A 27,109-nucleotide genomic window follows, 5' to 3' on the forward strand; every position below is an offset into this window, starting at 1 on the left:
ATGGCGGCCTTTCTCGATGGCTAGGCTGTGCTCAAGGATCTTCAGTCACAGTGCTCAGGTATTCTGCCACTGTGTACTCTCTGTTTAGGGCCAAATAGCATTTCAATTTCTTTCCAATGTGTCTCTCTCTCTCTCTCTCTCTGTACACTGTATATTGACTGTAGAACGGGAGCTCTCTCTCGCTCTCTCTTTTGCTATATGTTGACTGTATCATGCCCCGCCTCGGGCAGCGCTATTATTTAAGAATATGTTGACTGCGGCCCTGATACTGTAGATACTACTAGGACAGTATTATGAAGGTACTGACTCATAAGGAATCATATACTGTAGATACAACTAGTATTAGATAGAGTATTATGAAGGTACTGACTCATAAGGAATCATATACTGTAGATAAAACTAGTATTAGATAGAGTATTATGAAGGTACTGACTCATAAGGAATCATATACTGTAGATAAAACTAGTATTAGATAGAGTATTATGAAGGTACTGACTCATAAGGAATGCTTCTGAAGACAATGTGGTCCAGCAGGGTGATCTGTTCAGCCAGCTCCATCGCCGACAGAGACTCAAAACACTCCGCCCTGGGACAGTCCGCCTGCAACACACACACACACACACACACACACACACACACACACACACACACACACACACACACACACACACACACACACACACACACACACACACACACACACACACACACACACACACACACACACACACACACACACACACACACACACACACACACACACACACACACACACACACACACACACACACACACACACACACACACACACACACCACAACATAGACCAAAATACACAAAGATGAGATGTAAACACCTAATAGAGACATAAACTGTGACAGATATAGCTAGCGACGGCTGACGCTCCCCTACAGACTGTCATGGACATGAGAGGCTTTTATGCTCCATGCCTGGAGGTCAGGACACTGTGTTCTGACTGAGGCTTTTCATATAATACAAAGAATATGGACACACACACACGCACACACATAAATACCACAGGCATGCAGGAGTCACTGTGGCATGCAGACATCTGTAGTGAAAGGTTGATATAGCTTTGCGTGTGTGTGTGTGTGTGTGTGTGTGTGTGTGTGTGTGTGTGTGTGTGTGTGTGTGTGTGTGTGTGTGTGTGTGTGTGTGTGTGTGTGTGTGTGTGTGTGTGTGTGTGTGTGTGTGTGTGTGTGTGTGTGTGTGTGTGTGTGTGTGTGTGTAAGTTATCTTCAGAGAGAGGAGGGCTAAGGTTCTCATTAGATTGGACCAATTAGCTGTGTGTGCTGGTGGTGCCAGTGGCAATTCTACCAAGGTGGGCTTGGTTAATTAACCAACCAATTAACAGCTACATTTGTGGAAAGGAGGGCCTGATGATGCTGGTGTGTGCGTGCGTGTGTGTGCGTGCGTGTGCGTGTGTGTGTGTGTGTGTGTGTGTGTGTGTGTGTGTGTGTGTGTGTGTGTGTGTGTGTGTGTGTGTTGTGTGTGTGTGTGTGTGTGTGTGTGCGTGCGTGAGTGTGTGTGTGTATGAGAGGAGGTATTCACCCTCCCAGTATATGAATAATACAACGCTGTGATCAGATGAGAACCTTATCTCTCAACAACATCAACTTTACAATAGTTGGCGAAGAATAACAGCCTAGTTTAGTCCAGTATGAAGGAAATATAGGTTTTTCAAGGTATATAGTGTTAATTATTGGTGGATGACAGCATCTACTTATAGCCAGGTCAGAGAGGTAGATGTGGTGGTGGAGGCGGTCAGAGAGAGTCAGTGTGGTAGCAGCGAGCAGGGTGTGTGCATGCCGAGGTCGTTCAGCACATAACAACTGATAAGGACTGAGTGCAGACAGGCAGAATGGTCAGAGAGAGAGGTTTGACATCAATAGAACGGACGTTTAATGTGTGGTTAAAGGTGAATAGCAGTTGTCATGACAGCGCGTCACATAGCGACGAGAAGAGGCCGGGCCTGTCGTTGCTATGGCGAGAATATAGAAAAGTGAGTTTTCTTCCGGGTGTAAGTCAGATTCACACAAACGAGAAGAGCTTGATCAGAGACTTTGAAACGGCAGCCTCCTCCCCTCAAAAAAAGGGGGGGGGGGCAGCAATGGAGACGATGACACATCATCACTAGCAGATACAGTGGAAGACTGAAGTGCCACGACGACAGGCTTTTGGGATGACAACTAGGCCGCGATGACCACCGAGCGGGGTGAAAGGAGAGATCATTAGAATAATGAATTTAGTTTCTTCCCAAGACTTTTCAAGGACAATTACAGAACTGGTTTACACCTTGTACAGGGTTTTGTTTATGGAATAAACAACGTTTGTTGAAGAAAGGTATCACGCTGGCAGTGTCGTTTATTATGACTATGGATGTACTATCAGGGGTTGCAAGAAAAACACAACGCACAAGAGAGAGGGAGACGAAGGAGATGATGAGATGAGATTGGCTGAATGCCAGAATCCTACAAGTAGGATCAAACCCTGGAGCGTTGTGTTGCGGTTCTGGTGTGAACATAGTAACCAAACTCAGGTCCGCACCAAACAACTGCACCCTGGTTTCGCCTGTTTGAGGTGGTCTCGGCCCGCCTCCAAGTGAACTCTAGAGCGGTTTGTTTGAGGTGTGAATGCAAACCGAACCAAAAGCAGGAAAATACCAGAGATATCATCCATGTAATGAAGCTGCTTGGCCAGTTTTTGTTGACATTTCCTGTATATTTCCAAATATGTGATTTTTTACAGCCACAGCCTTTCTCTCCCCCGTCTGTCAGCAGGTCCCCACGTCCTGGGTTGCCAGATTACATTGAGAAACCGTCTTATCCCCTTCATACAGTATGTTTAATTATTCCTGCACATCCTGGCAACCCAGAGTAAATGTATCTCCTCAAAAGGAATGAGGACAAAACTACCAAAATTCAATAAATATTTGTGCAAGTTTGAAGCCCCTTTTTCACAGCATAATTTTGGCAGGGATGGGATTCAAAATGATAAAATAAAATGGCTGACCTGTGTGATCACATGGTTTTGTTTAGAAATGTTTGATTCGTTTGTCATTTGGCAATGTGAACCATAATCTAACCAATAAAAACTGCAACAAAAGTAACAATTTTGATTAGGACCATTTCAAACATACCTAGGTGTGAATGCACCCTTACTTTCTAATTTAAAGGTGACATGCATTATAAATGGATTTTTTTCTGTGTTTAGCATGGTTTTATAGTAATAGGGGTTAGTATCAATGGGTCTGTGTCTCTAATTACCATATTGACTAATCAGTCTAGTCTCGAGTTCACAAGATCTTCCCTCACTCAACTAAGCTGTTCTTTGACGGTATTGCTGACGGTATTGCTGACACTATGCGCTCTCTGCCTCGCTCTGTTTGAGGAAGTGATATTTCCACTCGCTCTGCTGTCGCTGTCAACCATAGATAGTTATGCAAATCAGTACCCTGATTTGCATAACTATCTATGGTTGACAGCGACAGCAGAGCGAGTGGAAATATCACTTCCTCAAACAGAGCGAGGCAGAGAGCGCATAGTGTAACCCGACAATTCCTCAAACGGGTTTTGACTGCGAGCAGGGAGCGGACGAGCGAGAGAGAGGGAGAGATAGAGAGGGAGAGAGATGAAGAGAGAGAGGGACCCGTCTTCTCTCACACACACGCAGCGTTTACACAGTGATCCGTGCCTCCGTGTGTCCCTCTGTGAGGATTCGTCCAATACCGCACGCTTCCAGGTACCAATTACCTTCACGCACCTGAAGTGAGTTTCAAATCAGCTCGGTGGAGCCCTTATATACTCTGGGGTTCTGTACGTTCTGTGTCGGGTCGTTTTGCTTACCACTACCTGCTGCTTGTTCCTCCTGTGTGTTTCTCCGTCGTTTCTCCAGAACGTCTTTGGAAGTCGCCGCTCTTGCTCCTCTCTGCCATCCGTGGATCTGTGCCTCGTAGATCGCTTTGCGCAATTGCACCTTGGTGAGTTTTTGGAAACATACTTTTTTGGATGCTCTGTTTTTTCCTCGCATTTTCCTGGACTTGGGACCTTTCTGTTTTTGTGTGTTTTGGTAAACACTGAAGATGTGTCGCTTGTGTTAGTACTGGACTCAGCTAATAATACTGGACTGCCTCGTATTCCATAGTATTCCGAGTGGATCTGTTCCTCCCTGAGTGGATGTCCAAGTAGCTGCAGAGCCGCAGAGTCAGAGGCGCAACGCCACAGTGCCGTCTCTGCTCTGAGCCGAGCTGCAGAGCCGCAGAGCCTACTCTGCCCAAGGACATTCTCCCCTTATGCTTTTTGTTGTTTTTGCTCTTCTCTGTTTTGGAAATAAATACGCCCTGGTTTTTGGCTAACTCTGTACTACCTGTCTGTGCCGTGCTGTTGGGGTTGTTTACAAACAAATAACATTACGACCCGACCATGTCGACCCCAGCCGACACAGACAGAGTTAGAGCAGCGTTGGCGGTCCAGATCCAGCTGACCAACGACCACACCCAACAGTTAGGTGCGGCTGCGGCTGCTGTGCAGGACCTCCGGGCCCAGGTCCAGCCAATTCAGGATTCTCTTGACACTCTGGCCACCCAGCAGACTACCCAGGGTAATCAGCAGGCTGATATTCTGCACCAGCTACAGGCTCTCAGTGCAGCATTTAACACCCTGCTTTTAACCCCACCTGTGCCAGGAGTCCCAGCCAGATCACCACCCGCCGCCGCAACAGACCCCGCACCTCCCGACCTCGCACCTCGGGAGCCCCGTCTCTCCAACTCACGTTTGTTCGATGGTAACTTCGAGGAGTGTGCCACATTCATCATGCAATGTGAGTTGGTTTTCATTCATCAACCCAGCCGATTTACGTCAGAGGGAGCCCGAGTAGCGTACATGACTAACCTGCTCACAGGCCGAGCAGCACAGTGGGTTACTGCTTCCTGGTCTATGAGGGCTGATTTTTGTTTCTCATACCCAGACTTCGTGGCAGAGCTCCGAAGGGTTTTCCACCACCCAGCTCGTGGCCAGGACCCGGGAGCTCGGTTGGGCACCTTCCGGCAGGGCAGTGGCAGTGTCACCGACTACGCACTGGAGTTCAGACTGGCCGCAACCGAGAGCGGTTGGAATGATCGGGCGCTTCATCTCACCTTCCTGAAGGGGCTCAACGACGCTGTAAGGGACCAGCTCGCGACCCGAGATGAGCCCGATTCTCTCGAGGGCCTAATCAGCCTCGCCATTCGCATCGACGGACGCCTCCGGGAGAGAAGGCGTGAGAGAGCACGACTGGGACCCCCAGAGGTTCCCCAGACCCCCCGTACTTGTGACTGTTCTGCTGATTGTCCTGCCCCCTCCGCGACTGGTGGACCTTTTCCCTCCCGAGCTGTGACCAAGGAGGAACCCATGCAGCCCGGCCGAACGGGAGTCCAGGCTCAGGTCCGGCCTATGTCTCTACTGCGGCCGGGATGGACACCGTATCTCCAATTGCCCTACCCGGCCAAAAGACCAGGCTCGCCGGGACCCCGGGAGATCCTGGTGAGCCGTTTTTCCTGTTCCCACACCCGTGCACCACCTAACTGTCTGACGAGCGTCACCCTAGCCTGGGCGGACCAGCGGGCGACGGTGGGTGCACTCATTGACTCGGGTGCTGATGAGAGTTTCCTGGACGTTGAGTTTGCCACCCAGGCCAACATTCCACTTGAGGACCTCGAGAGGCCCTTGGAGGTTTTCGCGCTGGATCAGCACCGCCTGGCTGACATCACTCAACGCACCTGTCCTGTCCTCCTCACCATTACTGGTAACCACGTTGAGAGACTCCAGTTCTTTATTACCAGATCCCCTCTTGTCCCAGTAGTCCTGGGTCGGCCCTGGCTCGCGCTGCATGAGCCCCACATCGCCTGGTCCTCCGGCACCATCATGGGGTGGAGCTCCTCCTGTCATGCCCAGTGTCTTCAGGCAGCGTCCTTCGCCCCGGAGTTCCCCTTGTGTGCCGCCCTCGGACCTCTCAACTATTCCCCCCGAGTACCACGACCTCGGGGAGGTTTTCAGCAAGTCCCGGGCTCAGGCCCTTCCTCCTCACCGGCCTTACGACTGTGCCATCAACCTCCGCTCAGGGGCCCCCCTTCCCGGCAGCCGCCTCTACAGTCTGACCGTCCCTGAGAAGGCAGCGATGGATAAATACATCTCTGAGTCCTTGGCAGCAGGCCTCATTCGGCCCTCGTCCTCCCCGGTGGTGGCCGGTTTCTTTTTTGTTGGGAAGAAGGATGGAGACCTTCGACCCTGCATTGACTATCGCCAACTCAACGAGATCACCATTAAGAACAAATATCCTCTTCCTCTCATGAACTCCACCTTCGAGCCCCTCACACAGGCTACCGTCTTCACCAAACTGGACCTCCGGAGTGCCTACCATCTGGTCCGTATCCGAGAGGGCGATGAATGGAAGACCAGTTCCAATCAGGTTTCAGAAAATCACACTCCACTGACACCTGTTTACTGTACCTGACAGATTATATAAAACGGGTGATGGACAAGGGGAACTACTGCGGGATGGTAATGTTGGACCTGCAAAAGGCGTTTGACACGGTCAACCACTCCATCCTCCTAGAAAAATTGAGAGCGATAGGCTTTGATAGCAAGTCAGCCAAATGGGTCAAGTCCTACCTGGAGGGAAGAGAACAGGTGGTAGACATCAATGGCACCTTGTCCTCGTCCCTTCCAGTGACATGTGGGGTCCCCCAAGGAAGCATTTTGGGACCTCAACTGTTTTTAATATATATTAATGACATGAAATCGGCATGCGATTGCAACCTGTTCTTGTTTGCTGACGACTCTGCACTCCTGGGCCCTCATGCATCAACGTGGACTTTGAACTTGACCTACTTCCACACGTAAGCACGGAATGTAGAACTAGCGTACGCACAGGGAAGTCGGCATTCATCACACGTGCGTACGCAGGCTCTATGGTCCTCCGTGTTGATGAATACCACTTTGTTCTACCGTCAATGCTCGTGCATGATTATCCATATATGGTCATGAAAATGAGGAAACACCCCCCATGGGATGTGAAATAATGGACCGACCCGAGCGGGACTCCGAGAAACTCCACGGAGAATTCACTGCTGTCGAACCAAGAAGACACTATCGCGTATTATGATTTATGGGATAAATAAAAGGCGGACTTGTAAACGGTGATGTCAGATATCAACGGCTCCCTAAGACCATTGCTGCAATTCTGCCTGGACAGCTCAAAATACTAATAAAGACCGTTCGTTGACCACTGTTTGGCGTTGGTTGTGTGTCATTATAACCGTGCTTGTAATATGAATGCCTTTATTAGTTGTGTTCGATTGGCTATATGATTTTTAGATGCATCTATTTTGTTGTCGGCTAATAAAGACCGCGCTGGAATATGACTGCCTTTTCCCGTGTTGTTTGATTAATACCCCATGGATTAAAGTTCTCCTCAATTTTATTCCAAATCGCGATGGATCTCCCGTCAATTTTCTACCTGCTGCATATGATTTCTAGAGGCATACTACAATCTATTTTGACGTCAGTATTGGGTAGCCTATATAAACAATATAATACGAGAGCATATACAAGAACAATGAATCTCACTGCATGTATGATAGCCTGCCTTTCAATACATGAACTTGAATCCCATCATATACATAGTCTGTCCACTATAGTGTCATTGCAATGCGTTTTCTATTCTTTCTTATACAGTAAAAAGGGGGAAGAACACTATATTAATATGACTTGTATTCTGCTTACAGCTTCGAAGTTCCACTTGTTTCGTTTAACGTAAAGCCTTTTAAATATAATCAAAACGTTCCCGTGTTTCTGCGGTCTGCGCAGAATAATAACGAGTTGAGCTTTATGATTTATGATGAATTGAAAATGGGGGACCCTGATGTAAACAAGACGAAAGTTGGTCTGCATCCCCAATTAACAATTGTATGTACTGAGCTGTACTGTACTGTACCCATTCTGCAATCTGTTAATAAACTTTTCAATCAATCAATCAATCAAGCTACGCGGAGCGCAGTCAGTCAGTAGCCTACACCCCGTATATTCCGATAACGCTATATAAACCATGCTGCATTCATTCTGAGAGAAAGATCTATTATTCCAAATGCTATTTATAGGGTTTTGACCATAATTACACTACTGTTGCTATTTTACAATGAACTATAATGAACTACGGTTCGTACAGAACGTGCCAGTGTTATTATGCACAGAAGCTCATTTCCTTGTTGTAATAATATATTCTACCACTGGGCGCTAGGTACGCCAGGTCTGAAATGTGCGTAGATGTACGCACAAAGTCAAGTTCAAGTTGAAGTTGATGAATCCCACTCTTTGCTTAGAAATGATCGTACGCACAGGGTAAGCACAGATCTGTGCGTAGAACACGTTGATGCATGAGGGCCCTGGTCTCAGACAGGGATAAGTCTAAAGTGGAAAGTGTCCTGAGCAGTGAAATGAAAAAGATCTGCTCCTGGCTCAGTGACAATAAACTGTCTCTACATCTGGGAAAAACAGAGGCCATACTCTTTGGGTCAAACGCCAACCTAAAGAAATCCCAGGGTTTTAAAATTAGAGTAGGTGAAAACATTATTGAGGATAAAGAGGAGGTCACCTACCTGGGCTTTATTTTAAATAACAAACTTTCTAATGAAAAAATGGCACAAAAAGTTATTACTAAGGTCAATCAAAAAACCAAAATTTTATTTAGAATTTCCTCGTTCATAAATAAAAACGCTCTGAGGACCCTAGCTGGAGCCCTCATCCAATGTCACTTTGACTATGCTTGCACTTCATGGTACAGCAACATATCAAAACAAATGAAGACAAAGCTCCAGACCTCCCAAAACAAACTAGTGAGACTCCTGCACAACCTTCACTTTAGGACTCACCTAACGCCAGCCCACTTTAGCAGGCTGGGATGGCTTAGGGTTGAAGAAAGGGTACACCAGCTTAAAATGCTACTGGTTTTTAAAGTACTAAAAGAAACGGTCCCCAAGTACCTAGTAAATTATTTTAATAAAGTAGGAGATGTCCACAAACACGCCACAAGAGGAAGCCCCACGGACCTTGTCCCGCCGAGAGTCAGGACATGCATGGGGAAAGATGCATTTTTTTTACTCGGCTACGGTAATGTGGAATGCCCTGCCAACATTTATAAAACTCCTGAACTCCCCTCTCGGATTTAAATCCGCCCTAAAAACATGGCTCAGTAGCAACTCAAATTGGTCTTAAAATGTTTTTTTTATCTCTTTTATCATAACTTGGCTTTTATTTCTTTTATCATGAGTTGCTTTTAAGGGTTTGCGGATTTTCTTTTAACATTAGTTAACTGTATGAGTTGTCAGGTTAGGTGTTTTTATAAAAAAAGTTTAGAATGTGTCCTGTCAGTGTACATGTCCATTTGTGTTTCTGTGCCTTTTTATGTTCCATGTATGGACCACAATGGAAACAAGCCTTGGCTTTATTGTGTTTTATCCATTTTTGACCAGCGTTATTGACACTGTTATTGTCTTGCCTTTTAAAATGTTTTTTTGTCATACGATTTGTGTCAAAATAAAGTATACAATCAAACCGCCTTCAAGACTCCCAGGGGTCATTACGAGTATCTGGTGATGCCGTTCGGCCTCACCAACGCTCCGGCGGTATTCCAGGCGCTCATGAACGACGTCCTCCATGACATGCTCGAGGAGTTTGTGGTGGTATACCTGGACGACATCCTCATCTTCTCCAAGACTCTCGAGGAACACGTCCAGCATGTCCGCCGAGTACTGGAGCGCCTCCTCCACAACCGGCTCTTCGTTAAGGCAGAGAAGTGCCGTTTCCACTCCGACTCCGTCGATTACCTTGGCTTCATCGTGGAGAGCGGCCTGACCCGAGCCGACCCTCGCAAGATCCGGGCCGTGGAGGAGTGGCCGGAACCCACCTCTCGGAAGGAGCTACAGAGCTTCCTCGGGTTCGCAAACTTTTACCGGAGGTTCATCCGGAACTACAGCCAAGTGGCGGAACCACTTACCAGGCTGACCTCTCCCTCCCTGCCGCTTGACTGGTCTCCAGCAACCTGCGCTGCGTTCCGTTCCCTCAAGAAGAGGTTTACCACCGCCCCGGTCTTGCTCCACCCAGACCCCAAGAGGCAGTTTATTGTGGAGGTGGACGCCTCGGATACTGGACTAGGGGCTATCTTGTCTCAGCGGTCGGCGACGGACCAGAAGGTCCATCCGTGCGCTTTCTACTCTCGTCGTTCCCTTCCTGCCGAGAGGAACTATGACATTGGCAATCGGGAGCTGCTGGCGGTAGTGGCTGCCTTGGAGGAGTGGCGTCATTGGCTGGAGGGGGCCGAGGAACCGTTCACCATTTGGACGGACCATAAGAACTTGACGTACATCCGTGCATCCAAGCGGCAGGCAAGGTGGGCCAGCTTCCTCAGTCGGTTCGACTTCTCGTTGACTTTTCGCCCTGGGTCCCGCAACACGAAGGCCGACTCTCTGTCCCGGTTACACTCCAAGGGAGCTCCAACCACTGAGGATCCGACTCCCATCCTCCCAGAGGTCAGGGTAGTGGGAGTGGTCACCTTGGGCATCGAGACCGTGGTCAGGCGTGCCCTACATTTCCATCCCGCTCCCAGCAACGTACCTGTTCGTCGCCTCTTCGTCCCCGACTCAGTCCGAGCCGCCCTTGGTCCCATGTGGCGTTGGACTTCATCACGGGTCTTCCACCGTCCCAGGGAAACACAGTCCTTCTGACTGTGGTGGACCGGTTCAGCAAGGGGGTCCACCTCGTGGCCCTTCCCAAGCTTCCCTCAGCTTCCGAGACTGCGGACCTCTTGACAAGCCACGTGTTCCGCCTCCATGGTTTCCCCCAGGACGTCGTCTCGGACCGGGGTCCCCAGTTCACTTCCCAGGTATGGCGGGCCTTTTGCAAGGGATTGGGGGCAACTGTTAGTCTCTCGTCTGGTTACCATCCACAGACTAACGGACAAACAGAGAGGATGAACCAGAGCGTGGAGTCAGCTCTCCGTTGTGTTGCCGCCAAGAGACCTGCTTCCTGGAGCCGGTTCCTCCCCTGGGTCAAGTACGCCATCAACTCCCTGGTCAGTTCCGCCACCGGCCTCTCGCCATTCGAGGTATCCCTGGGCTACCAACCCCCTCTTTTCCCTGCACAGGAGTCGGAAGTGGCAGTTCCCTCCGTGAAGGAGCATCTCGACCGGTGTCGTCAAGTCTGGGAGATCACCAGGACAGCGCTGCTCCGGGCATCGGAGCGCGCCAGTCGGGGAGCTAACCGATGCCGGATCCCTGCGCCGACGTACCAACCTGGGCAGAGGGTATGGTTGTCCTCCAAGGATCTTCCGCTTCGATCCACGGCCAAGAAGCTTAACCCCCGGTTCGTCTGTCCTTTTGAGATCCAGAGGGTGCTGGTGCTCAGTCCCACGGCGGTGAGTCTTAAGCTTCCTGCGTCCATGCGCATTCATCCCGTTTTTCATGTGTCCCGGGTTAATCCTGTCTCTCTCAGTCCCCTGATGCCTCCTGCTCCAGATCCGCCTCCTCCCGAGATGGTGGACGGACACCCCCAGTGGAAGGTCCGTCAGCTCATGGACGTCCGACGGCGGGGACGGGGGTTCCAGTACCTGGTGGACTGGGAGGGATACGGTCCGGAGGAACGGAGCTGGGTCTCCCGCCAGCTCATCATGGACCCCGCCCTGATCACCGACTTCCATCGGTCCCATCTGGGGAAGCCGAGGCCGGGCAGGTCGCCGGGTGGCTCCCGTGGAGGGGGGGGTACTGTGAGGATTGGTCCAATACCGCACGCTTCCAGGTACCAATTACCTTCACGCACCTGAAGTGAGTTTCAAATCAGCTCGGTGGAGCCCTTATATACTCTGGGGTTCTGTACGTTCTGTGTCGGGTTGTTTTGCTTACCACTACCTGCTGCTGCTGCTTGTTCCTCCCGTGTGTTTCTCCGTCGTTTCTCCAGAACGTCTTTGGAAGTTGCCGCTCTTGCTCCTCTCTGCCATCCGTGGATCTGTGCCTCATAGATCGCTTTGCGCAATTGTGCCTTGGTGAGTTTTTGGAAACATACTTTTTTGGATGCTCTGTTTTTTCCTCGCATTTTCCTGGACTCGGGACCTTTCTGTTTTTGTGTGTTTTGGTAAACACTGAAGATGTGTCGCTTGTGTTAGTACTGGACTCAGCTAATAATACTGGACTGCCTCGTATTCCATACGCTCGTTTGTTGACATTCTCTCTCTCTCTGTTCCTCCCCGAGTGGATCTGTTCCTCCCCGAGTGGATGTCCAAGTAGCTGCAGAGCCGCAGAGTCAGAGGCGCAACGCCACAGTGCCGTCTCTGCTCTGAGCCGAGCTGCAGAGCCGCAGAGCCTACTCTGCCCAAGGACATTCTCCCCTTATGCTTTTTGTTGTTTTTGCTCTTCTCTGTTTTGGAAATAAATACGCCCTGGTTTTTGGCTAACTCTGAACTACCTGTCTGTGCCGTGCTGTTGGGGTTGTTTACAAACCATAACACTGTCTCTCTCTCTCCCTCTCTCCCTCTCTATCTCTCTCTCCCTCGCAGTCGAGCACCAGCATATCACTGTAATATCTCTGTGCATGCTCCCACGCGCACGCCCGTATTCCGATCCGTACAATAATAATCACAGGGCTATATATTGTCATTTGAAACAAGTTACCAATGCATTGTCCCATGGGATTATGCCCCCCGCGGCTAAATGTATTAGTATCCCCCTCAGTCTCTCTCTATCTCTCTCTGTGCCAGTCGCAGACTGTGTGGATGACTGTCACTCAAAGTGCGTATGGGCCAACACAGCCTGAAATCCAAAGTGAGAAAAATTTGGCTTTTGAGTACTTGATTAGAAATATAAAACAATGCATTTTTTTTTATAAAAGCTTACAGATGTGTTCAATAGACAGGAATTGTGTAAAGTTGCCCAAATAGTGCTAGGAATAGCAATGCATGTCCCCTTTAAAAGAAAAAGAAAATGGAGTAACACGGTTCTTCCATGACATCACTGGTAAGTAATACTTCTCCTTCATTTCCACACTGAGTCACTGAGTCGTAATTAAGTAAGTTTTGTACAGAACCTTCCAGGGTAATGAAGCAACACAGTGCTCCATAAACAGAAACACGCATGCATGCGCACGCGCGCGCACACACACACACACACACACACACACACACACACACACACACACACACACACACACACACACACACACACACACACACACACACACACACACACACACACACACACACACACACACACACACACACACACACACACACACACACACACACACACACACACACACACACACACACACACACACACACACACACACACACACACACACACACACACACACACACACACACACACAAAAATAGGCTGATCTGATTCTTACTCCAGAGGCTAGCGACTGCAAAAGCCGCTGAACCAGCAAGTGGTCCTGGTCAGAGGACCTGACAGACCCAGACTATAATGGCACATCAGCTCTAATTGGATCGCCTCCACAAGAGGTTGTTGAGTTCTATATCTGCTGTAGAGCAGTAATATTTAAAAGGGTAACGATGGGTTAGTCACGGGTGATGTGGTTCACTCACCCTATCACAGATCTCAGTAATATTGATATGGGTTTTCTCACCATCTGCAGGATGTCGTCTATCCTCAGCTGTGCATCTTCCTGCTCGTCCTGAGAAAGGGCACTGAAGAGACACAATCTAATTGGTCAAAACAAATCTATTTGGAGCGAGCTGACCTTTAGTTATGTGTGTGTTCCTTTTGTACAGGTTTGAAGCAGGTGATTGGCAGGTGTGTGGACAGGAGTAGAGCAGAGCAGAGCAGAACGAAGTAGAACAGAGCGGAGCTGAGTAGAGTAGAGTAGAGTAGAGTAGAGTAGAGTAGAGTAGAGTAGAGTAGAATAAAGCAGAGATGAGTAGAGCAGAGTAGAGTAGAGTAGAGTAGAGTAGAGTAGAATAAAGCAGAGATGAGTAGAGTAGAGTAGAGCAGAGTAGAGTAGCCTAGAGTAGAGTCGGTCGGTAGAGTAGGGTAGAGTATAGTAGAGTAGAGTAGGGCAGAGTAGAGTAGAGTAGAGTAGAGTAGGGCAGAGCAGAGTAGAGTAGAGTAGAGTAGAGTAGAGTAGGGCAGAGCAGAGTAGAGTAGAGTAGAGTAGAATATAGTAGAGTCGAGTAGAGTAGGGCAGAATAGAGTAGAGTAGAGTAGAGTAGAGTAGAGTAGAGTAGAATAGGGCAGAGCAGAGCAGAGTAGAGTAGAGTAGAGTAGAGTAGAGCTGAGTAGAGTAGGGCAGAGCAGAGTAGAGTAGAGTAGAGCTGAGTAGAGTAGAGTAGGGCAGAGTAGAGCTGAGTAGAGTAGGCAGAGTAGAGTAGAGTAGAGTAGAGTAGAGTAGAATATAGTAGAGTCGAGTAGAGTAGGGCAGAGCAGAGTAGAGTAGAGTAGAGTCGAGCTGAGTAGAGTAGGGCAGAGCAGAGTAGAGTAGAGTAGAGTCGAGCTGAGTAGAGTAGGGCAGAGCAGAGTAGAGTAGAGTAGGGCAGAGCAGAGTAGAGTAGAGTCGAGTAGAGTAGAATATAGTAGAGTCGAGTAGAGTAGAGTAGGGCAGAGCAGAATATAGTAAAATAGAGTAGAGCAGAGCAGAGCAGAGCCAGCTGTATGTGTGATGATCAGGGTGCTCTCTGTCTGTATGTGTGATGTTCAGGGTGCTCTCTGTCTGTATGTGTGATGTTCAGGGTGCTCTCTGTCTGTATGTGTGATGTTCAGGGTGCTCTCTGTCTGTATGTGTGATGTTCAGGGTGCTCTCTGTCTGTATGTGTGATGTTCAGGGTGCTCTGTGTCTGTATGTGTGATGTTCAGGGTGCTCTCTGTCTGTATGTGTGATGTTCAGGGTGCTCTCTGTCTGTATGTGTGATGTTCAGGGTGCTCTCTGTCTGTATGTGTGATGTTCAGGGTGCTGTGTGTCTGTATGTGTGATGTTCAGGGTGCTCTCTGTCTGTATGTGTGATGTTCAGGGTGCTCTCTGTCTGTATGTGTGATGTTCAGGGTGCTCTCTGTCTGTATGTGTGATGTTCAGGGTGCTCTCTGTCTGTATGTGTGATGTTCAGGGTGCTCTCTGTCTGTATGTGTGATGTTCAGGGTGCTCTCTGTCTGTATGTGTGATGATCAGGGTGCTCTCTGTCTGTATGTGTGATGTTCAGGGTGCTGTGTGTCTGTATGTGTGATGATCAGGGTGCTCTCTGTCTGTATGTGTGATGTTCAGGGTGCTGTGTGTCTGTATGTGTGATGTTCAGGGTGCTCTCTGTCTGTATGTGTGATGTTCAGGGTGCTGTGTGTCTGTATGTGTGATGTTCAGGGTGCTCTCTGTCTGTATGTGTGATGTTCAGGGTGCTCTCTGTCTGTATGTGTGATGTTCAAGGTGCTTTCTGTCTGTATAATAATAACAATGACACTGGCAAGAATTCTGCACTGGGACTGACCTGGAACTCACTTTACACTTTATATATTTATTCAAATGATAAATCCTGCACTGCACTGTCTTTGTCCTGTGTCTTGTTGTTATGTGAAAAGAAAATGTATGGAAAAATGCATACTCTGCAACGCTGAGACAATTACCAATGTGGTTACACATATGGCTTATTAATAAAGGAATCTGAATCTGAATCTGTATGTGTGGTCGGGATGTGCATAACTCCAGACAATCGATTATTTTGTGTTTGTTGACTTTCGCGTCTACGTGTCATTGACTTTTGTTGGCATTACATTATTGTTGAGATTAAATGTAATGCATTTAGTTTAGTTTGTAGGCTCAGCAGTTGCCATTTATCAGTGGAACACAGACATGTACTTAGCAAACATATTTTGAAGAACCCAGCTTGGTTTGAAGAGAGAAAGTCTGATAAGACTTCAAAATCTATGGTAGCTATGGTAGATAATGAGGCACTCAATCCATTCATTTAATAATGATTATTTGGACACATCCAGGGCATGTGTGTGTGTGTGTGTGTGTGTGTGTGTGTGTGTGTGTGTGTGTGTGTGTGTGTGTGTGTGTGTGTGTGTGTGTGTGTGTGTGTGTGTGTGTGTGTGTGTGTGTGTGTGTGTGTGTGTGTGTGTGTGTGTGTGTGTGTGTGTGTGTGTGTGTGTGTGTGTGTGCGTGCGTATACCTTAGTATGTTGCCGGTGGCTTTTCTCTCCTGGGGCAGAAGGTCAGGGTCTCTCAGGACCTCCTCCAGGAGACAGATCACCCCCATCTTTAACTCCCCATTCATCTCAAAGTCCTGCACGCACACGCACACACACACACACACACACACACACACATAGAAAAAGAAAAACACAATGACCAGGGACACTGTGCATGTATTTCTCTCCTGCGTTGAAGGAATGGATTAAAACATACAAGCTAGACCTAGAAACTGTACATCGAAGCACTAACTCAGGGGTGGCCAACCCGCGGCTTGCGAGCCGCATGTGGCTCTTTGCCCGTCAATGTGTGGCTCTTCCATCCATACAAAAAAAATAAAAATAAAAGAATATTATAATTTATATATTTTTTGTATTTTTTATATTTTTTTTGTATGTCACTCATTCCATAAGGACGTAGAATAAATGGTCCATTTGCACGTTCTTGCTATCTGAATCTAGGGACATCTATGTATCTCAGGGAATGTATTCCCAGTGTCAGAAATAGTGTGTCTGTTACTACTAGGCTTGAGTAAATTGTAATGAACCAAAGGAGAATATCAATTATATTTAAAAAATATTTCTTATCTTTGACTGTGAATAACACCATGCTCAAATTGACCAGACCTGAAAAATCTAAGCAAATGAATAAAGGGAAGATGATTACACAGGTTTTGTAGATACAGTACTGAATTCTGCCATCTTTTTTATAATGTAAATTTCTCCACCATTTTTCATCATATTGCAACACCGTTTCTTGCTAGACGTTCACAGAAAGGTAGAGAAACTCACTGCGTTCTGTTTTATGGCAATAACGTTCAGGTTTGTGGGAGATAATCCCAATAAATAAGAGAAATAAAAAAGTAAATCCAGAAGTCAGATGATTGACAGGGGCTGGCGTGAGCTGGGTAGGGTAGTTTTTCGAAATTCGAAAGCCCAGAGTCTCTTCCTTCAAAAGACTACACTCACTTTTGGCTGCTCCACTTCCTCCTGTCAATATGCGCCGATTTCCGACTCAATGCCCTGAGATTTCTATAATCTTATATTTCACTAATAACAGTTAAAATCATTGGTAAACAAACGTAATGCTGAAAATATACACTTTTACTGTATATTTCGGGCATAAGAGGTTTAACCCTGTGAGGCCCAAATTAAAAAGACATTAGCAACGCCAACTTCAGAGGGTGGGACATATAAACACATTTACTATCAAATAGCATTGTGAGGCTGAACAACAGGACCAATTGACTATACATGTGCTTAAAATTTTTTAAATAAACATTTACAGACTTTTTAATTTTTTTTTAAATGGCTAAACATGATTTTGTAATTTTGCAACCGGGGGTCTCACAGGGTACTTTTAACCCTGTGAGGCCCAAATAAAAAAGACATTAGCAACTTCAGAGGCCAGAGGGTGAGACCTACAGTATAAACACATGAAGGGTGCCGTGACTGAAAAAAAAGTTTGAGAAACGCTGGTATATGGTGTGGTTCTTTGTGGTACCACAGTCATTTTTGTGGCTCTTAATCTCTGACTGGTTGGCCACCCCTGCACAAACTGATGACGTGACGTGTGTGGGGGTGCACAGGAAATGCTAATATCAGATACAGTGTTACCATAATGCTCACAGAGAAGGTGCCGGGAGGCGGCGCAGAATAATGCAAAGTTAATGGGTTCTGACGATCGGACCGGCTGAGACGCAGCTTCACACTAGATGGTGCAAAACGTTTAGGTGAAGAGGTGTTCACTTGACTTGAAAATGGTCCAACTTGAGCAGGAAATTACCCTGCCACCACGAAGCAAACCTGGGTGTACAATACTTTATATTATACGAATGTACACACTGATTATGAGATAGACTGCTATGAATGCACAGTAGTCTGTGAAACATTAGAACGGTTTGCATTGGGAAATGGTCGACATTCTGTAAATGTTAGCTGTGTTAGGTGTGATCACGCTGGACGCCTTTTTTAGCGTGCCTGCGCCTTTTTCCTGGTGTTTTCAATGGTTTTGCCACGCCTCACGTTTTTGAAGCAACACTTTTCCGGGCGCTCTCGGTTAAAAAAGTTTCAACTTTAGGCGCGGAGTGCACCGACGTCAATGTCACCTTTGTGACGACGGGCCGATCAAATCAACCGAGGGGAGGGATTACAAATCTGTGGTATCTGAAGAGAAATCGTCAGCAAACCAATTGATAATGGACTTTGGCAGTTTCCGACAAATCTTGTTTGTACGAGCAGGTCTTACCCCCGACCGAGATATGAACAGCAACGTCCTGGAGGGATGTGAGTAGTAATGTATGTAACTTTAGCTGAGGTAGCAGCGGTAATCAGTGGTATCGCTTGTTGCTCCCGGTGCACTTTCCATCCTCTATGTACACAGTCGTGCCTCGCATTTGAGCGCAAGAAAAAGGTTGTTCCAATGTGATCACAGCCATACTGTTGTATGAATGAATGATTTTTATTTCGTTCTTCTTTTACAAAGCAATGTACAGTAGTAGAAAATGTATAAATGAAAGAAAATGACCGAAAAGGTATAAGCTGAAGCTGAGGCTTATAATTGCCTACCCTTTTTACATTACATGATTTACAAAAAAACTAACAAAAACATAATAATAATAATTCAGTACATCATTTTGCAAAAACGGTTACAAAAGTTTCATAGTTTTATATACAAAACGTATACACATTTATTTATTCATTTTGTATATATATTTTAATACAGTTATGTTATTATAATAAAATATAATTAGGATAATAATAAGGTTTTATATTTATGTATCACCTTATATTTGAATAATTTCTTAAATGTATGTATCGAACTAGAAATGTTTACTTCTTTGTCACAGTTATTCCATAGTTTTACCCCTTTAACAGATAGGGTTAGGGGGTCTCATTCCCCAATATTTTCCAAAGAGTTCTCTTGGAAGACTTATCTTGGAACCGACTGAGACAGAATCAATGACAAGTCCTCAACACGCTGGGAATATGGCTCAAACGTTCGCACCTGTGATATCGTTAGGTTATGACTATAACCAAGTTCTGTTAATTAGGGGTGACGCTCGGCATCACTCATGCACTCCCTCGCGTACGTGCACGCGCACTGAATAAATTCCACAAATGTACCTTTAATACCAGTATTCGTCTGACCACACCCCTCGTTAGCTTACCTTCATAAGCAGGTGTGTGGTCACCTGCTCTCCTCCTTCCCAAGCTTTCACCACAAGGTGAGGTCAAGGGCTGCAGCGGCGTCGGATGCCGAGCGTCACCCCTAATTAACAGAACTTGGTTATAGTCATAACCTAACGTTCTGTATCATTAGGGGATCCGCTCGGCATCACTCATGCACATAGGGAGGCCGAGCGGAGCCACCGGCCGACAAATACACCCCGCTGAAAGCCCCCCACGACCATCAGAACAGGGAGGGCCGAGCCCCCCCGACCCCCCCTAATGGAGGGCACCCCCCCTATTAGAGGTTTCCCGGGAGGGCGACGGACCCGACCGTGCGAAGAGGCACTCAAGCAACTCAACGCACAGGGTGAGCAGACCGTGGCTTGACCCCACGACTACACACACGCACAACCCGCATGCCACCCGGGAACGAACGGAGGGAACAACCTCGTTACTGCCCCCAGAAACACGGGGTCAAGGGCAAACCCAACCCCGTGGCAAGGCCGTAGCAGCAGAGCGCGAAGGAAGGCCCAGACCTACCAAAGGGACTGGACCCCCTGGAACGGGGGCCCGGAGAAGTCCATGATGCCAGCATCAAGACCCCACCAGGTGGGCACTTAGTGACCCCGCCCCCCACATCGCCAGCGTATTCGAACAAAGGCCCCTCAGCCAAGCGGGCCCTGTCCCCCCAATAGTACACCGCCTGGCACACTGACCCTGCAGAACAGGCAGTCAGCATGGCCGTAAGCACACAAAAAAGGTTAACCAACGGAAGCAGGCAGCGCACCGGGGAAAAACCAGGCAACAGGCTGTTAACCCGAGCCTGGAGACTGCGGACGAGACAGGCGCCAGAGGGGACAGCTGAACACAGCCGCCCCGGCGGAAGGGGCGCATGCTGGCGTTGTTGCATGACCAAGCCTCCATTTAAAAACCCCCACCCAGAGGGGTCGAGGCAGAGAAGGCTGACACGATTGGCAGACGTCATGAACGTGCAGGGGCACCCTCAACCGGTTAACCCGGGAGTTGACACTGCTCCAACACACCAGAGAACCAACCACCTAGTCGTTACCCTATGTGGTGGTTGGTCCCATAACCCCTCAGGAAAAAACTCCAAAACATACCTGCGGCACTGCCGCAGTACCCGTGTTCCAGTTTCCAACAGGGTTATCCCGGGCCTACGGGTCAACGAAAACATTACTTCGGACCGGGCCCGGTGATACGGGGAGCACAGGGTCCCCCGAGGAGGTCAAAGACCACTCCAACAGGCCCCTCTTCGCCATGCGTAAGAGAAGAGAGCAAGAATGGAAAACCAGCCCCAACACCCCGTACTTGGTATTCCCAGGAGGTCACCCAACCAAGTACTAACCAAGACCAACCTGCGTGGCGGCCGAGATCCGACGAGATCGGGCGTGTACAGGTTGGCACGGCCGTAAGCCATTACGACAGTGTAGAATACAATGCACCCAACAAGGGTTCCATAGCGCTTAACCCTGCGACACCCGGACCGACCTAGCATTTTTCCCCCTGAAAAAAGCCCAAGTCCCTCAGGGTACCAGAACAGCAGATCTGCACCCCCGGCGGACAACGGGTTTAACTGATCCGGCCCAGCGTGACCAGAACCAGTCCCGTGCCCTAACCACGCCGACATGCCAACTCCAGGAGAAGGGGCAGATATGCGTGTTGATCTTAAACATGAAAAGAAGGCGCCACTCAGACGTTCGGTGCGAACCGCGCCCGGTGGCCCACCCCCAGGGCGTGAGACCCTTCTACATATGTCCAGATACATTCCGTTATCATCCCCTGATATGAACGAGAACCCGTCGACAACCACACAGGTCGTCGGAAGAGGAAAACCCCCATCCCAATTGCTTTATAAAAACGCTGTTTTAACCCCAAGCAACCAAGGCGCGCCAGTCAGTTGCTTAATGTCCAGCAGAACATCCTGAGCTAGCACTATGTGTGCGTCGGGCATATCCACATCAATAATAGGCTATGTAGACCATCTTATTGAATCCCCAAGGCGCCCAGGGGAACGACAAGAGGGGCGGGATGCAACCAACTCCATGAATGAATGAATGAAAACTTAATTCAACAGATTGCAGAATGGGTACAATACAGTATGGCTCAATACACACAATTGTCAAGGGGATGCAGACCTGAGAAAGACGTTAGTCTTGTTTCCATCAGGGTCCCCCATTTCCAATTCATATAGATTCATCCAACTCTTTATAATAATAAAGAAGAAGCATCACCCGTATGAACCCAACTGCACAGCTGGGAGTAAAACATTTTTTACATGTTTTTACATCCAGTCACTCCTTTAGTCAAAGAGTAAAGACCGAACTTTCCCAGAAGCCTTCCCACATGAGTCGTAGTTATGAAAAAGACATGTCAACTGTGAGTCACGTGACCAACTGACTCAAGTTTACACATAAATCGAGCGTAGCAGACCCGTAAGCCCTACGCTCTAACTCGACACCTTAACACCACAACCTTACGTAAAGATCTTTAACTCACGGAAGGCGTCGCCATAGCAACATTGCTATGACGGGGGGAAACCCTGTACACGGCTCCTATTTGTAATAGGAGTTGCGTCAGGACAACCCTCCCCCCCCCCCCCCCCCCCCCCTCCCTGCCAAGACGTTCTAACGGCTCGGCCCTGACTGGCTCAGCAGAATGAGATAAAATTTCCTAAACCAACCAAGTGGGAAGGAGGGGTTTATTTGACACCCCCTCACAAAAAACCCTTCTTTCCCTACACACAATAACAACTGTAGCATTTTGAAACCTCCGGTAGAATGCTAATGTATAGCGTAAGCTAATACAATGCCCGCTACCCACAAAATGTGAACAGGATTTACAACAAAACAAGTCGTGTGTGTGTGAATCCTACACCCGTTGTCTATGTCGTACATAGCAAACGCTGACCGAGAGTAACGGCTAGGCTGTGGAACGTGTGTGTACAAGTATTACTGCAACTAACACAACAGCGTTGTGGAACACATATACTTTGTTTAAGCAATGGAATACCACCAGTTTCTACCTGAATGTGGAGCGTCAGGCTAATAGAACCTCCTACGACTGAGTGTATGCTTGCAGACCTTGCTTAATCTCGTAACACAACATGACTCATCTCTCAACGTAATAGTGCAGATTCACATTTACGCAACCCCATCATATGATTTGTTGAAGAAACACACAGTTTGTTTGGCCAAAAACATAGTTCCCCTTATATCGGGGAACTTTTTATTTATATGGCACAAAACACAATCATAAGGGGCCGGAGAGGGTGTAGAGGAGAGGGGACACAGAGGGAAAAGTCACTTTTAGCGGCGTCTGCCACCTCGCGCCGCTCAAGTCTTGCCACCCCGAGGAGCCCCGGAGGGACGGTAGGTAACTGTCTGCTGGTCTCGACGTTCCCTACCGTAGCAGAAGCGCCGTCTCTTCTCCTGGCCTTCTTGGAGGGGCCAGCAGCGGCGGCGGAGGCAGTGGTAGGCACGGCGGAGGGAGCTCGACGTCGTGGAAGCCTTCTGACTCCACCGGCAAGGACGGGAGGCGGAAAATGGGGTTGGAGAACGGATCTCTCCTCTGCCATTTCTCTGCACGTTGAGGTCATCAGCTGCAGGGCCTTCCCGAACAGTCCAGCATCGGAGAGGCTGGCCGTCAGAAGAGGGGTTCTCTTCTTCTCCGGCACTCGAGCCTGCTCCAGCCAAAGGTGGCGCTGGATCAGGGTGGCCAGGGCGCGCGTCTTCCCCGAGGCTATGGCCAGCACCTGGGTAAGGTGCAGGACAGCTCCTGCCGCCTGGGTGATCTGATCGCATTTTACCTCGGTCAGATCCATGCCGCCCGTCATTATCCCCGATACAAATCTAGCCAGGTGGGCGATGTTAGAAGCCGCAGCCAGCGATTGTGTACCAGCGATAAATGACTGGTCACCCCAATATGCCAATCGCCTAGCCGATCTTCCATGGAGAACCGGCTTGCATAATGGTTCCCACACCACATCCGGACAGAGGAGAGCGGCCATCGGCCTATCAAGCCGTGGCACGCCCTCTCTCATACCTTTGACCAACCCCGACACCCGCGTAACTGGTACGTAGGCGGGGGCAAGTCCCATGATGTTAGAAACCGCCTGACCCTGACGAACATAGGCCCCCATTGAGGGGAAAAATGGGTAGACAACATCCACCCCTCTCACCGGGCGACGCTGCCAGAGATGACCTATGAGATTGTCAGGGACAGGAGCAGGCAATGGCAGCGGCAGCGGCACGCCGTTTGCAGCGGCGGCTACCGCCATGAGCTCGGGAAACAAAGCCTGCAGTTCCCCCTGCTGACCTTCCTCCACCGAACCCGCATCCCTCACATGCAGCAGGCTTCGACTCATTGAAGAGCCACAGTCTGATGTGGCTGATAGCAGGGCATCCTGCTGATGAGGCAGAGGTGGTTCCTCTACATCTTCGAACAAGGCGTCCCAAGGAGCCATTTCTCCCCCCTCCGGTGTTTCCTGGATAGGAGGGATACTCGCCTCCACAGGACCTTCAAACAAGAATCCGTCCGACTCTTCCATGAAGTCCTCAGTTTCCATCGGACATCCAGAGCCGGACGCATCCTCACTGGTCTCCAGCAATTCCCCAAACCCAGGCCGTTCGCGCCTGCATGCCACCATCTTGCGACGTGAACGGGCAGACGCGAAAAGTTTGCGTCGCAAATCCTCCGGACCCAAAACAACCGACCGTTCAACAACGGACGATTCCCTGGAACCAGAGGAACCAGAGTCGAGATCAGGCCATCGCCGGAGCGACGGCACCGATGCCTCGGCTCCTCGGAGAGGCAAACTACCCATCGGCTGCCTCCTGGGCTGGGTCGGCAACCACGAAAGTGGCAGCAGCCCCGCACCAAAACGCACGACGGAGGCGGGAATGGAGAACCGCTGGTGAAGAGTAGGTCTACTCTCCGAAGACATTATGACTTAGCTTTTTCCTTTGAACAGTTATGAGAGAAGAAAAAACTAAGCACAATGTAAACTCGTCACAACTCTTTTCAACTAACAACACGTCAAGTGGGGTACTACCGAGGCACTTCCTTGTGGTGAAAGCGAGAAGGAGGAGAGCAGGTGACCACACACCTGCTTATGAAGGTAAGCTAACGAGGGGTGTGGTCAGACGAATACTGGTATTAAAGGTACATTTGTGGAATTTATTCAGTGCGCGTGCACGTACGCGAGGGAGTGCATGAGTGATGCCGAGCGGATCCCCTAATGATACAGAACTGCGTTGGGGAATGGCACCATGTCTCAAACATGAACGCGCGTTCCCGTCTAGGTCATTTGCATACAAAACAACGCCTCCAGAGCTCCTTATAAGGCAATTAATGATGCAGCCGTGTGAAAATGGACGCGGAAGCGTTTTGCGACCCATCGAAATTAGATTAGATTAATTGTATTGTCATCATATATAGTACAGCTCGGTGCACCTGCCGCAGCACGCATGCACACACACTCGCACGCGCGCAGTACAGCCTACGCGCGTAATGAATGAACGCAGTATAGGCTTATTATTCCATTAATGACTTGTTTCATTAGGATTTAGTAGATACTATATATATGCTCTGCCCTACGTACAGTAGGGCAGAGCATATATATAGTATCTACTAAATCCTAATGAAACAAGTAACTAGAATAATGTAAGCCTATATACTGTTCATTCATTAGACACGTAGGCTATACTGGCGCACACAAGACTTATGGAATATTAATGCAGTCTATTTCCACGGATTAGCTTTAGTTCTTATTTATTTATTTATCCACTGTCATTTCAGTGTTGGTGTATAGGCTATATAGTGTATTTCAATATCAGTTTAATTGATTAAGGATATATTCGAAGGAATGCAGGTTTATAGCTATATCAAACAAAGGTCTGTCCCATTGTATACCAATCAATCGGATATATTGCATGTTGACCTGCATTCTTTCAAATGTATAATTAATCATTAAAACAGATATGTAACAAATAAGAAATACAAATTCCACAGAAGGCATTAAATAATAATTATTTTCAATCATTTCACAATAATTGCATAATTGTGTTTGAATATCTGAGTAATTAAAGTAATTATACATTTGTCCAAAATAGCTGATTAAGATAATGGTTAATCCAGCTGCCCTGTGATCAGATGAATCCATATTATTTATTTTTCCGACATCAAATGCGTAATTTCTTATCGTACAAATATTGTCATATTTATTTTAATTATGATTAAGTAATTAATTCCAAGGAGGCCTGTAGCGTTGACATGAAGGAATCACTATGAGAAAGAACACTGTCTGTCAAGTTAATACAATTTTCAATTAGTCAATCAATCATAAGTGTGCTCCTCAGCACCCTTAAATTCTGCTCTCAGCCACGGTCAAATCCGATCTCAGGAACATTTGGGGAATCGCGCTACTAGCCCTATAATGTCTTAAATTGGCAGAAATCTGCCTAAGAGGACTTTTTTGTCGTAAATACGTTCTGGAATGAGACCCATCAACTTTTTATATTTGTCCTTGCCTTTGCGATATTGAAGACACAAGTTCCCCTGAGTTTATACCGACTCTCTCTAGTTCGGAACAGCTCCTGTTATATGAAAGACGCAGACTTGTTTACGGCTCAAGACGAGAAGGCACTCGAACTTTGACCTCACAGCAAGGCTAAAGGCTAAAGACGACAGCTTGAATTCAGGACTTAGTTCCTTCCATTGCCTCCACATTTGGTTCCCTGTAAATCCCTGCCTCTCCATTACCCATCCACCCCTACCGTATATACAGTACATATACAAATAATTATACACAGTATGCACCTCCCTCGTCCCGCTAATACAGTACGTCTCTTCACCTCCCTCAGCCTCTAGCTCCTCTTACTCTTTTTATCTCCTCTGTTCTTTCTTTCCTGCCTCTCCCCTCCAATTAGAGGCTGACATGTGAGTGGATTTTGACTCCCGCTCCTTCCCACTCCCACAGAAATAATCCCATCCCATCCCAATCCCAAGTGAGAGTTTTGAAAAAATCCCACTCCCTCCCACTCCCACAGAGGACTGATCCCAATCCCGTCCCAATCCCGAGCCAGACTTTTATAGAATCCCACTCCCATCCCACTCCTGTTTACCAATCCTGCTCCGTTTTTCCTTCTCAGTATAAAATATGCAGTACATGGGTCACATCATTTCTGTAGGGCTGTACGTTAACTTTTTTTGCACATAGCACTGGTGCTACAGAGGTTGATAGTTTTGTAGCACACGCCAAAATCTTGTAGCACAAGTATAAAACGTGTTATATTTGTAACAGTCACAAATGTGCCTATTGTTTTGTGTTATTTAGTTGCAGTGCCATGTTTGGCTGTCATTTTCATGCTGACAAGTTGACGTCACACAGCCAGACACGTTACGTGTAAGGAATTATGGGATTTGGTGTTGGATGTATGGACTCTACTAGGGGTGGGAATCACCAGTTTCATCACGATACGATACGATATTGATTCTTTGGACAACGATAAAATATTTGCCGATATCACAAAGTCTGCCAGGATACGATACGATGCAGGTGCCTGCAATCGATACGAGACAATATCATAAGCCCATTTAACACAATCAGTAACATTTAGATCAACTCAAAAAAGGTAACGAAAATATAATTTGAAAGAAATAAATGTAGCTCTTCCAGACATTT

The 27,109-nt window shown here is 47.8% G+C and overlaps 1 protein-coding gene across 1 annotated transcript in view; it reads right to left on the bottom strand.

Annotated features, from left to right (window-relative positions):
- Nucleotides 1-27,109, bottom strand: part of LOC311235659 (ras-specific guanine nucleotide-releasing factor 2-like) — a gene marked incomplete at its 5' end in the record, with an annotated part of 229,087 nt that overhangs the window by 21,545 nt on the left and 180,433 nt on the right. The window contains 3 exon segments of the mRNA XM_084323123.1: nt 497-600; nt 13,692-13,752; nt 16,219-16,331. Coding sequence (XP_084179249.1) covers nt 497-600; nt 13,692-13,752; nt 16,219-16,331 — 278 coding nt within the window.

The sequence above is a fragment of the Notolepis coatsorum genome (genome assembly GCF_963971535.1).
Source record: "Notolepis coatsorum genome assembly, chromosome: 10".
Lineage (NCBI taxonomy): Eukaryota > Metazoa > Chordata > Actinopteri > Aulopiformes > Paralepididae > Notolepis > Notolepis coatsorum.